Source organism: Glandiceps talaboti, chromosome 8 (assembly GCF_964340395.1).
Source record: "Glandiceps talaboti chromosome 8, keGlaTala1.1, whole genome shotgun sequence".
NCBI classification, from domain to species: domain Eukaryota; kingdom Metazoa; phylum Hemichordata; class Enteropneusta; family Spengelidae; genus Glandiceps; species Glandiceps talaboti.
Window position 1 is genome coordinate 9,534,795 of NC_135556.1, and position 13,456 is coordinate 9,548,250.

The 13,456-nt window shown below is 37.0% G+C and overlaps 1 protein-coding gene across 1 annotated transcript; it reads left to right on the plus strand.

Moving 5' to 3' along the window:
* Positions 1 to 12,235: 12,235 nt before the first annotated feature.
* On the plus strand, positions 12,236 to 13,093 carry LOC144439147 (1-phosphatidylinositol phosphodiesterase-like). Its single transcript, XM_078128417.1, has one exon. It carries the CDS (start codon positions 12,236 to 12,238, stop codon positions 13,091 to 13,093), a length of 858 nt encoding a protein of 285 aa, XP_077984543.1.
* Positions 13,094 to 13,456: the final 363 nt, after the last annotated feature.

Genomic DNA, 13,456 nt, shown 5'->3' on the forward strand with positions numbered 1-13,456 from the left:
ACTTCACCAAGAGTGTTAGCGGAAATGGGGATGCATTGGTTAAGCAACTTAAGGAAACCAAGTTTGATTTTGATGAGAGTTTCCTTTGTAATCCATTGTATATATCATTTCTCTGTGTCCTTTGGGAAGATTTTGAAACACGACCACAGGACGAAAGTGTTAAATTTCCCGAAACCATTACAGAGCTTTACACTAAAACCCATGATTGTATACTGAAACGGTACACTGCAAAGGAAAGACTAAACAGGGCCCTTCATGAAGAAAACCCAAACCATGCTACAGAAGCTACAACTGACCTCCTCGCCAAAGATGTCTATAATGTATACAAAGCAAGACATGTCACAGATAACCACATCTTCTTCAAGCAGTCCCAAATATCCGACCTTAAATCTCTAAATATTGGATTCCTTGTGCAGGAAATTGAAGTATACATGCATGGGAGTACAAGCATATACTATTTCTTTCATCGTACATGGCAAGAGTATTTTCTTGCAAAACATGTAAGTGGTTGGATAGAAAACACTGTAGAAATCCAAGAGTTTGTGTCAGAAATCCTGCAATTTCCAGAGAGTAATGCTCAGGTTCTGCGGTTTGTGTGTGGGATCTTAAAGAAAAGAGCCAAAATAGCCTTTCAACTATTTGTCAATGTAATTGAAAAAATACAATGCAGCGCAACGACTCATATTAACAATGCTTCATCTAGGGTCAAACTGTCGGTCTTGTTTGCATTTTGCTTTGAATGCTTGCATGAATGTGGTCATGGCGTTAAGTTTGTTGGCCTGCTCTCAACAGTAAGTCCACAGTGTCTGGGGATAGAGATACAAGCAGCATCTCCACTTTTTTGGCAAGATTGGTTCTATCTTTTTAACAAAGGAATGATTCTTGAAAGTGAACCCTTGATTATCAACTGTCAAGCAAAATTTCTGCCCGAAGTCTTTAACCTAGTACAACACCAAAGTGGCAACGTAAAATCGGGTTGTCAGGAAACTGCCGACCCAGCAATACACGATGGTGTGAAACAAGTTATCAGACAACTTGTCCTCCTCATAGACGGGCGAGGTGAGGGTAAAAGTCATGTTAAACACCCCGTTTTGACATTATCCCAACAATTACGCAGCAATAAAAGCCTTGAATCACTTGCCATATGTAGTATCAACCCTGACCTTCATGGCACAATAACTTTGCTAGAGATTGCTGGCGAGTGCGTCCTGGAATTGGAGTCCTTAGATGAAATTTTCATTGGATGTTTGCCGCGATACAGGGTTCCCCCTTTAAGCAAGATATTTGGTTTTGGTACCAACTACGCATCCCTTAAGAACCAATTTGAAGATAGATTGAAAACATTCATACAAAATGCAAAGGGAAAACGTAAGCGTCTAACTAAGTTCGGTTTAGCTTTATTACAAATTCAATCTTCAATAGATGTCATCCCCTTCGACTATTTCTTGGAGAATGCCTTCGATGAGGTTTCATTCTTTCTGCAAATTTCTGGAAATAGGGAATACAAAATGGATGCGGTATCCGAGTTCATTCAGCAATTGAAGACTACAACAAAAGTAGAACTGCAAATATTCTATGACACAGAGGGGGTTAAGGATTGTACTGTTGAACTTGGAAACGCGGTTAACAAAAGTCCGCATTTAAAAAATCTATCTGTTGGATTTTGGGATTTGTCGGCAATGGCCTCTTCTCGTTTACAAGTTTTGTACCAGTTGTCGTTTATGGAACCAATGACTCGAAACAAAACACTTGATACCCTGTGCGTTACCACTGTTCCAGATATAAATTTGTTATTGCTGATTGCCACAACAAAACATCTAAAGTCCCTCACTGTGGTTTTCGGAACAGCTCCTAATGAAGGTGATAATGTTGCAGAGCATCTGAGAGATGCCGTCGAGAAATGTTCTGGTCTTCGTAATTTAACTATAAAGATTATCAACAGAGATTTTTACAACCGTCTCCTTAAAAACGGACGATTAGACGATTTGATGTATCTAATTGTAGATGATTTCATCATCCCTGTCAGCAAATTTCTGACTAGCGATTGGCCCTGCACGTTAGAATCGATTTGTATCGATGCAATCTGCCGCGATGAAACGGGTGAAATGAGAGATCATATCAAATCCTCAATTTCCGAGGCAAGCCATGATGAATTACGCTGGTCATATAAAGCTGTGTGTTCCTACGTTGGTGATGTTAGACACATCATCTTAGTGCAAAAGACGGTATCTTGTAAACTTATGGAAACATAGAAGGCGATCAAGATAATGGGTGTAACATCACACGAAAACGGCATCACTTTGAAAGAGTAGATGAAAAACAAATAAACTTTTGGAAAAGTGGATCGGTATTGCCCACGACCTGGGTATACCATTTGATATGAATTTTTGTCATATACATATATGCCCAGAACAATCGTTCTTGATGACGTTCAACGCGAAATATCACTTCTGACATGGGACGTTAAACATCATGATATTCACCGTTAAAGGTCATCAGCAAACATCTCTCTGATTGAACATCGACAAAACACGTCGATTCTGAACAGAAACAAACATAAATAAAATGGTGGCCGCGACCTTCAACGTTGAAGTTAGGGATATCGTGTATGGCCACAACACTGAGAAAGTTTCAAAACAATGAAATTTTGGCGAAAATATCCCTACCCAAATTATACTATTTATGATCGCGAATTCATAACATCACTGTACAGGTACATACATTTTGCAACGGTATCACGGGCATGACTGTGTAAGTGTAAGCCATCCACTAACACTATGTATGCTACCCATAACCACACTATCGTACTGCAGTAGTTACGCTCGCGGTCGACCATCTAGTTTTATTAACATATTAAAGCATGTTCTGAAACTTTTAGAGAACTTCCTCTAATACCAATATTGTATTTCGAAATAATTATGGAAAATTACACCGAAATCTGATGAAAATTAATGATCTTCGGAGCAGGTTTAGCAGGGTCAGCAAACTCTGTATACGTGAATGTCACCTGATAACTGGTAACGCGACACACAAGGTGCACTGCATGGCAAGCCGTGCTTTTTTTATTTTTCGAAATTTCCCTTTGAACTCCTGGGCATTGGCACAGGATAAATCGGTTATTACCCGATATCACCTCTTCATTCGTCCTATCGCCGTCCGTGCAATTTACGTAACATGACACTTGTCTAGTGATTGGTGTCACATTACGGAAACTGAACGCATGGTGATAAAACAACCGAAGAGGTGATATCTGGTAATAACCTCATAAAGTTGATTTTTTTAAATTTTTCTTTGAAAACATAGAACCAATTTTGCAGTCACGAAATTCTTGATTATATTTCAAAGTGTATTTCTCGTTTTCCCAAATCGCTGAGAGATTTAATCGTACTGTAACAGTATGCATTATGTAACATAAAAGCTGTTACAAGTCAAAGTCTTGCATTTAGAACCAGTGTTCAAGGCAAAACCGATCTGATGTAAACTGTATCACCAAACACGTAATGGCCTTCATTCATGACACAGCTAAGGAATTAGTTTCAACAATCACAGTTATATCCTTTGTCTGTGATTAATCAGTGATGTAGAGTTTGCTACTTTATTGAGCTACATAACATTGTGGCACAGATTTGCAGTTTTAGATTTTACTTTAATTTCAGTATATCAATGATTAATTTTGTTAAGTGATGAAGGAAGCCACAGTATAGGAAAAGCAAATCCTTTGATCTTCGTATGATTTGGGTTAACATTTGAGTGTTATGTTTAATCATTTGCTGATAAGGTGAGAGAAAAAAATCATTTGGTTCCGGTTACCCGACCCCACCTAGTTTTTCATTCCAACCCTGAAATTTTTATCACATATTCGAGAAAAAAATAAGAAAATCGCGAAAATTGTGAAGTCTCTCAAGAAATAGTGGATGCGGAAACTGACATCAACTGAAAAAGACAATATAAAACTGTTCTTCAATCTGTAATGGCGGTATATCTGATGAGAAGAAACCAATAACACAGAGACCATATGGAAAACAACAGAAAACATAACTACCTGAAAAAAAAATAAAAAAATAAAATTAAAAATCTACGTACTCCACCTATTCTAAAATTGAATGTAATCGGAACCACACAATTTATTTTACGCCTTATGACGAAGTTTTGTTTAAAGAATATATCTTACTTTTATGCATTTGTAAGACATGTTAGCTCTTTCTATTTCATTCATTTGAATCTTGTACAGCTGTACTGGAGCTACTTTAGCGGACACATTTTGTGATCAATTCAGTTTTGCTCTTACCAGTTACAGTTTTTATGTAAAAAGATTGTTCCCAGTTTGATGGTTTACTTTGTTTACCGATTTCCTGTAGTAGCCGACACCATACCACAACGTGTCGGTATATTTTAATTCCTCTCTGTCTTTCTTGAGTTCACGTTTTCTGTTTTCATATTTCTTATCGAGTGCATTGCATGTTTTATAAGAGAGTGTAATAAAAATGACATAATATTATTTGTTTTGTGAGTATCGTTATGTGGATGTGGAACAAGTTGTAATCATAGCGTAGTAGATACAAGCAGTATATAAAAGACAATATCACCTTTCCAAGCATGTAGATAGACATCAATTTTACCGCACAGTTACAGCCCACTATAAACATTTTATTTGGCAGATGACCCCACTTTTGGTAACACTCTGAGGGAATTACTGTTGTTGTTTTTTTGTTGTTACCATAGGAAATAAATAGACTGCACTGCTTTTCTCAGTTCGCACAAAATACATTCTCAAATTCCAAACGATTAGACGTGCATAGTCAGCATACTAAAGTAGTCTGATCATAACATCACCACTTTAGATGCCAAATACCAATTGCCAAGACTACAGACATACCGCCCACTCGCTGTTTCAACGATTTTACACTTCCTGCACGTAATGTGGTGTTATATACATAATTCAGGAATCACAGAATATTTGGCAAACTTCCTTCTTACAAGAAAAGATTGTTTGCGAACGACTTTGAGAGCTTTGGCAGGCTTAGAATTCCCCAGGCCTGTCTATCTACGCCATAGATTATCTGGCATAGTTTATGAAGTGCACACACATGTATTATTGACTAACATGTACAATCAAAATCACGACAACAAACACAAAATGTCATCTGGCTGAACAAAAATCTAAATAACATTGCTACATATTATCGCCTGGTGTAGCAAAAATGTATTTTGGTACACTTTTTAAGCCAGATGATAACATGAAGGAATGCTGGTACAATTTCTGCTCAGCAGAAGGAATACTGGTTATCGAAATAATGAACAATATTTATGGGAGGCATTCAGTTTCTTTCTGGGCTTATTATATTGCAGACGTTTTCGTACTTTTAATGTGTTACGGTCTGTAGATTTGTGCTCACTCATTAGGCAAGTAGATTATTTACATAAAATTTTGTGACGAGCTGTAAGTGTTATCAAACCCTCTGTGTAGGCATGCTAGCCAAGCATAACACACGCACGAACATGTTTTCGAACAAATGTGATAATTCATAACACCTCTGATTTGTTAACTGGAATTCGCGGGGTCGTTCTCATAGATACGGGGTTGGTATTGCACAATGTGTTTGACTGTGGAGACCATTCGAATTTAATGAATTTCTCTATTCCGTGACATTTATCAAAGTGACACACTCAGAAAAATGGGGAACAAACTTGGTGGTGTTACTGCAAGATATCCACAAAATACGTTTCCAAACTGGATGGAATCACTCCCAGATGAGACACTGATTTCAGACTTATCTATTCCCGGTACCCACGGTTCTATCAGTTGCTACGGTATGAACAATGAATGTCAGCACTGACCTCTCTACTCGCAACTAAAAGCTGGTGTCAGATTTATTGATATTGGCTGTAGACACTATGGGCGTCGCTTTACTATTACCAGAATACAATGTTCGAGCCAGTGTGTGACGAAGTTGCCGAGTCCCAGAACAATCGTTCTTGATGACGTTCAACGAGAATTATCACTTCTGATATTGGACGTTAAACATCATGATATTCACCGTTAAAGGTCATCAGCAAACATCTCTCTGATTGAACATCGACAAAACACGTCGATTCTGAACAGAAACAAACATAAATAAAATGGTGGCCGTGATCTTCAACGTTGAAGTTAGGGATATCGTGTATGGCCACAAGACTGAGAAAGTTTCAAAACAATGCAATTTTGACGAAAATATCCCTACCCAAATTATACTATTTATGATCGTGAATTCATAACATCACTGTACAGGTACATACATTTTGCAACGGTATCACGGGCATGACTGTGTAAGTGTAAGCCATCCACTAACACTATGTATGCTACCCATAACCACAATATCGTACTGCAGTAGTTACGCTCGTGGTCGACCATCTAGTTTTATTAACATATTAAAGCATGTTCTGAAACTTTTAGAGAACTTCCTCTAATACCAATATTGTATTTCGAAATAATTATGGAAAATTACACCGAAATCTGATGAAAATTAATGATCTTCGGAGCAGGTTTAGCAGGGTCAGCAAACTCTGTGTACGGGAATGTCACCTGATAACTGGTAACGCGACACACAAGGTGCACTGCATGGCAAGCCGTGCTTTTTTTATTTTTCGAAATTTCCCTTTGAACTCCTGGGCATTGGCACAGGATAAATCGGTTATTACCCGATATCACCTCTTCATTCGTCCTATCGCCGTCCGTGCAATTTACGTAACATGACACTTGTCTAGTGATTGGTGTCACATTACGGAAACTGAACGCATGGTGATAAAACAACCGAAGAGGTGATATCTGGTAATAACCTCATAAAGTTGATTTTTTTTAAATTTTTCTTTGAAAACATAGAACCAATTTTGCAGTCACGAAATTCTTGATTATATTTCAAAGTGTATTTCTCGTTTTCCCAAATCACTGAGAGATTTAATCGTACTGTAACAGTATGCATTATGTAACATAAAAGCTGTTACAAGTCAAAGCCTTGCATTTAGAACCAGTGTTCAAGGCAAAACCCATCTGATGTAAACTGTATCACCAAACACGTAATGGCCTTCATTCATGACACAGCTAAGGAATTAGTTTCAACAATCACAGTTATATCCTTTGTCTGTGATTAATTAGTGATGTAGAGTTTGCTACTTTATTGAGCTACATAACATTGTGGCACAGATTTGCAGTTTTAGATTTTACTTTAATTTCAGTATATCAATGATTAATTTTGTTAAGTGATGAAGGTAGCCACAGTATAGGAAAAGCAAATCCTTTGATCTTCGTATGATTTGGGTTAACATTTGAGTGTTATGTTTAATCATTTGCTGATAAGGTGAGAAAAAAATCATTTGGTTCCTGTTACCCGACCCCACCTAGTTTTTCATTCCAACCCTGAACATTTTGTCACATATTCGAGAAAAAATAAGAAAATCGCGAAAATTGTGAAGTCTCTCAAGAAAGAGTGGATGCGGAAACTGACATCAACTGAAAAAGACAATATAAAACTGTTCTTCAATCTGTAATGGCGGTATATCTGATGAGAAGAAACCAATAACACAGAGACCATATGGAAAATAACAGAAAAACATAACTACCTGAAAAAAAAATTAAAAAATAAAATTAAAAATCTACGTACTCCACCTATTCTAAAATTGAATGTAATCGGAACCACACAATTTATTTTACGCCTTATGACGAAGTTTTGTTTAAAGAATATATCTTACTTTTATGCATTTGTAAGACATGTTAGCTCTTTCTATTTCATTCATTTGAATCTTGTACAGCTGTACAAAAGCGACTTTAGCGGACACATTTTGTGATCAATTCACAGTTTTGCTCTTACCAGTTACAGTTTTTATGTAAAAAGATTGTTCCCAGTTTGATGGTTTACTTTGTTTACCGATTTCCTGTAGTAGCCGACACCATACCACAACGTGTCGGTATATTTTAATTCCTCTCCGTCTTTCTTGAGTTCACGTTTTCTGTTTTCATATTTCTTATCGAGTGAATTGCATGTTTTATAAGAGAGTGTAATAAAAATGACGTAAATATTATTTGTTTTGTGAGTATCGTTATGTGGATGTGGAACAAGTTGTAATCATAGAGTAGTAGATACAAGCAGACTGTATAAAAGACAATATCAGCTTTCCAAGCATGTAGATGGACATCAATGTTACCACACAATTACAGCCCACTATAAACATTTTATTTGGCAGATGACCCCACTTTTGGTAACACTCTGAGGGAATTACTGTTGTTGTTTTTTTGTTGATACCATAGGAAATAAATAGACTGCACTGCTTTTCTCAGTTCGCACAAAATACATTCCCAAACGATTAGACGTGCATAGTCAGCATACTAAAGTAGTCTGATCATAACATCACCACTTTAGATGCCAAATACTAATTGCCAAGACTACAGACATACCATGCCCACTCGCTGTTTCAACGATTTTACACTTCCTGCACGTAATGTGGTGTTGTATACATAAATCAGGAATCACAGAATATTTGGCAAACTTCCTTCTTACAAGAAAAGATTGTTTGCGAACGACTTTAAGAGCTTTGGCAGGCTTAGAATTCCCCTGTCTATCTACGCCATAGATTATCTGGCATAGTTTATGAAGTGCACACACATGTATTATTGACTAATATGTACAATCAAAATCACGACAACAAACACAAAATGTCGTCTGGCTGAACAAAAATCTAAATAACATTGCTACATATTATCGCCTGGTGCAGCAAAAATCTATTTTGGTACACTTTTTAAGCCAGATGATAAAATGAAGGAATGCTGGTACAATTTTTGCTCAGCAGAAGGAATACTGGTTATCGAAATAATGAACAATATTTATGGGAGGCATTCAGTTTCTTTCTGAGCTTATTATATTGCAGCCGTTTTTGTACTTTTGATGTGTTACGGTCTGTAGATTTGTGCTCACTCATTAGGCAAGTAGATTATTTACAACACTCTGTTAAAATTTAATGACGAGCTGTAGGTGTTATCAAAAACCCTCTGTGTTGGCATGCTAGCCAAGCATAACACACGCACGAACATGTTTTCGAACAAATGTGATAATTCATAACACCTCTGATTTGTTAACTGGAATTCGCGGGGTCGTTCTCATAGATACGGTTGGTATTGCACAATGTGTTTGATTAAGTTAGGGATATCGCGTATGGCCACAACATTGAGAATGTTTCAAAATAATGAAATTTTGACGAAAATATCCCTACCCAAATTATACTATTTATGATCGTGAATTCATAACATCACTTTAATTACAGGTACATACATTTCGCAACGGTATCACGGGCATGACTGTGTGAGTGTAAGCCATCCACTGACACTATGTATGCTACCCATAACCACACTATTGTACTGCAGTAGTTACGCTCGCGGTCGACCATCTAGTTTTATTAACATATTAAAGCATGTTCTGAAACTTTTAGAGAACTTCCTCTAATACCAATATTGTATTTCGAAATAATTAAAGAAAATTATACCGAAATCTGTTGAACATTAACGATCTTTGGAGCAGGTTTAGCAGGGTCAGCAAACTCTGTGTACGTGAATGTCACCTGATAAATGGTCACGTGACACACAGGGTGCACTGCATGGGCAAGCCGTGCTTTTTGTATTTTTCATAATTTCCCTTTGAACTCCTGGGCATTGGCACATGATAAATCGGTTATTACCCGATATCACCTCTTTATTCGTCATATCGCCGTCCGTGACGGAAACTGCATGTACAACGATAAAACAACCGAAGAGGTGATATCTGGTAATAACCTCATAAAGTTGATTTTTTTTTTAAATTTTGAAAACATAGAACCAATTTTGCAGTCACGAAATTCTTAATTATATTTCAAAGTGTATTTCTCGTTTTCCCAAATCACAGACAGATGTAATCGTACTGTAACAGTATACATTATGTAACATAAAAGCTGTTACAAGTCAAAGTCTTGCATTTAGGAACTTGCAGTATTCAAGGCAATACCCATCTGATGTAAACTGTATCACCAAACACTTAGTTGCCTTCATTCATGACACAGCTAAGGAATTAGTTTCAACAATCACAGTTATATCCTTTGTCTGTGATTAATTAGTGATGTAGTGTTTGCTACTTTATTGAGCTACATAACATTGTGGCATAGATTTGCAGTTTTAGATGTTACTTTTAATTTCAGTATATCAATGATTAATTCTTTTAAGCGATGAAGGAAGCCACAGTGAAGGAAAAACAAATCCTTTGATCTTCGGATGATTTGTGTTAACATTTGAGTGTTATTTTTAGTCATTTGCTGATAAGGTGAAATAAAAAAATCATTTGGTTCCGTTAACCCGACCCCACCTAGTTTTTCACGCCAACCCTAAACTTTTTTCACATATTCGAGAAACAAATTAGAAAATCACGAAAATTGTGAAGTCTCGTAAGAAATAGTGGATGCAGAAACTGATATCAACTAAAAAAGATAATATAAAACTGTTCTTCAATGTGTAATGGCGGTATATCTGATGACAGGAAACCAGTAACACAGAGACCATATGGAAAACAACAGAAAAACATAACTACCTGAAAAGAAATTTAAAAAATAAAATTAAGAATCTACGTACTCCACCTAATCTAAAATTGAATGTAATCCGAACCACACAATTTATTTTACGCCTTATAACGAAGTTTTGTTTAAAGAATATATCTTACTTAAAAATTATGCATTTGTAACACCTGTTAGCTCTTTCATATGTCATTCATTACATTTGAATCTTGTACAGCTGTACAAAAGGTATTTTAGCGGACACATTTTGTGATCAATTCACGGTTTTGCTCTTACCAGTTACAGTTCTTATGTAAAAAGATTGTTCCCAGTTTGATGGTTTACTTTGTTTACCGATTTCCTGTAGTAGCCGACACCATACCACAACGTGTCGGTATATTTTAATTCCTCTCTGTCTTTCTTGAGTTCATGTTTTCTGTTTTCATATTTCTTATCCAATGAATTGTATGTCTTATAAGAGAGTGTAATAAAAATGACGTAAATACTATTTGTTTTGTGAGTATCATTAAGTGGATATGGAACAAGTTGAAATCATAGTGTAGTAGATACAAGCAGACTGTATAAAAGACAATACCACCTTTCCAAGCATGTAGATGGACATCAATGTTACCACACAATTACAGCCCACTATAAACATTTTATTTGGTAGATGACCTCCACTTTTGAAACAGTCTGAGGGAATTACTGTTGTTGTTGTTGTTTTGTTGTTGTTGTTACCATAGGCAATAAATAGACTGCACTGCTTTTCGCAGTTTGCATAAAATACATTCTCAAATTCCAAACGATTAGATGTGCATACTAAAGTAGTCTGATCATAACATCACCACATTAGATGCCAAACACTAATTGCCAAGATTTCAGACATACCATGCCCACTCGTTATTTCAACGATTTTACACTTCCTGTACGTAATGTGGTATTATATTCATAATTCAGGAATCACAGAATATTTGGCAAACTTCCTTCTTACAGGAAAAGATTGTTTGCGAACGACTTTAAGAGCTTTGGCAGGCTTAGAATTCCCCTGTCTATCTACGTCATAGATTATCTGGCATAGTTTATAAAGTGCACACACATGTATTTTTGACTAACAAGTACAATTAAAATCACGACATCAACAAACACAAAATGTCGTCTGGCTGAACAAAAATCTAAATAAATTGCTACATGTTATCGTCTGGGACAGCAAAAATCTATTTTGGTACACTTTTTAATCCAGATGATAACATGAAGAAATGCTGGTACAATTTCTGCTCAGCAGAAGGAATACTGGTTATCGAAATAATGAACAATATTTATGGGAGGCATTCAGTTTCTTTCCGGGCTTATTATATTGCAGCCGTTTTCGTACTTTTAATGTGTTACGGTCTGTAGATTTGTGCTCAATCATTAGGCAAGTAGATTATTTACAACATTCTGTTAAAATTTAATGACGAGCTGTAGGTGTTATCAAACCCTCTGTGTTGGCATGGTAGCGAAGCATAACACACGCACGAACATGTTTTCGAACAAATGTGTTAATTCATAACACCTCTGATTTGTTAACTGGAATTCGCGGGGTCGTTCTCATAGATACGGCTGGTATTGCACAATGTGTTTGACTGTGGAGACCATTCGAATTTAATGAATTTCTCTTCCGTAACATTCATCAAAGTGACACACATTCAGAAAAATGGGAAACAAACTTGACGGTGTTACTGCACGATATCCACAAAATACGTTTCCAAACTGGATGGAATCACTCCCAGATGAGACACTGATTTCAGACTTATCTATTCCCGGTACCCACGGTTCTATCAGTTGTTACGGTATGCACAATGAATGTCAGCACTGGCCTCTCTACTCGCAACTAAAAGCTGGTGTCAGATTTATTGATATTGGCTGTAGGCACTATGGGCGTCGCTTTACTTTTCACGAAGGTACAAATTACCAGAATACAATGTTCGAGCCAGTGTGTGAAGAAGTTGCCGAGTTCCTAAAAGAACACAGCAGTGAAACAGTCCTGTTCCATGTTAGGGAAGAGGCAATCCCGTATCATACATCCCAGCCGATCGTTGACTCGCTTGAACAATCTATAAGTAAATGCAGGCGACAAACATTCAAAGGTGGTGCATCGAGTTTGGGCATGATTACACTTGGACAGGTGCGCGGAAAAATGGTCTTCCTAGTTGACTTTGATGGCGTTTTACTGGAACCATACACTTCAATAAATGTGGTGGGTAAGAAATCAATCGTGAGGAGTTTGTCTGATCTAGATATTGGGAAAAAGTGGGATGAGCTACAGACAAATCTCACGAAGGCCATCGATGGTAAAGCAGAAGACGCATTTCTGACTATGAGTGGTGGCAATTGTGGCTTTACACACTGCCCCAGCCCATATGCAATTTGTGGTGCTATCCACGATCACCTTGATAGATATCTCAAAGGGCTAGATGGAAAACGTCAACGACTTGGGATCATTGCAATGGATTTCCCAAGGGAAGATCTTATTCAAGCTATCATCAAAACTAATAATATTGAATTGCTGTAAAACATATTTTATCGGCAATCAAATTACGCGTTTGTTAGGGCTAAAATTGGGATGAAAAGTTGCACTATCATATCGGAGGTTCGTTTGATAAGATCAATCAATCAATCAATCAATCAAACAAACAATTTATATAGCTCCGAATGTTCAAAGGCACTTTACCGGACACTATCAAAATGTTAACAAAATGCTCTCATAAAAAGATGAGTCTTAACGTCTTTCCTGAACTTGTCCAGAGTTGGTGATTGACGCAGAGCAGCCGGAAGACTGTTCCATAATTGCGGGGCAACACGTGAAAAAAGCACGTTTACCATATGATTTAAGTTTGCAGGTGGGATGTGTAGTAGACCTTTGTTGTTGGAGCGA

Bases quoted from the DNA above. Each gene is read 5' to 3' on its own strand.
- LOC144439147 (XM_078128417.1), top strand. From the start codon at position 12,236: ATGGGAAACAAACTTGACGGTGTTACTGCACGATATCCACAAAATACG.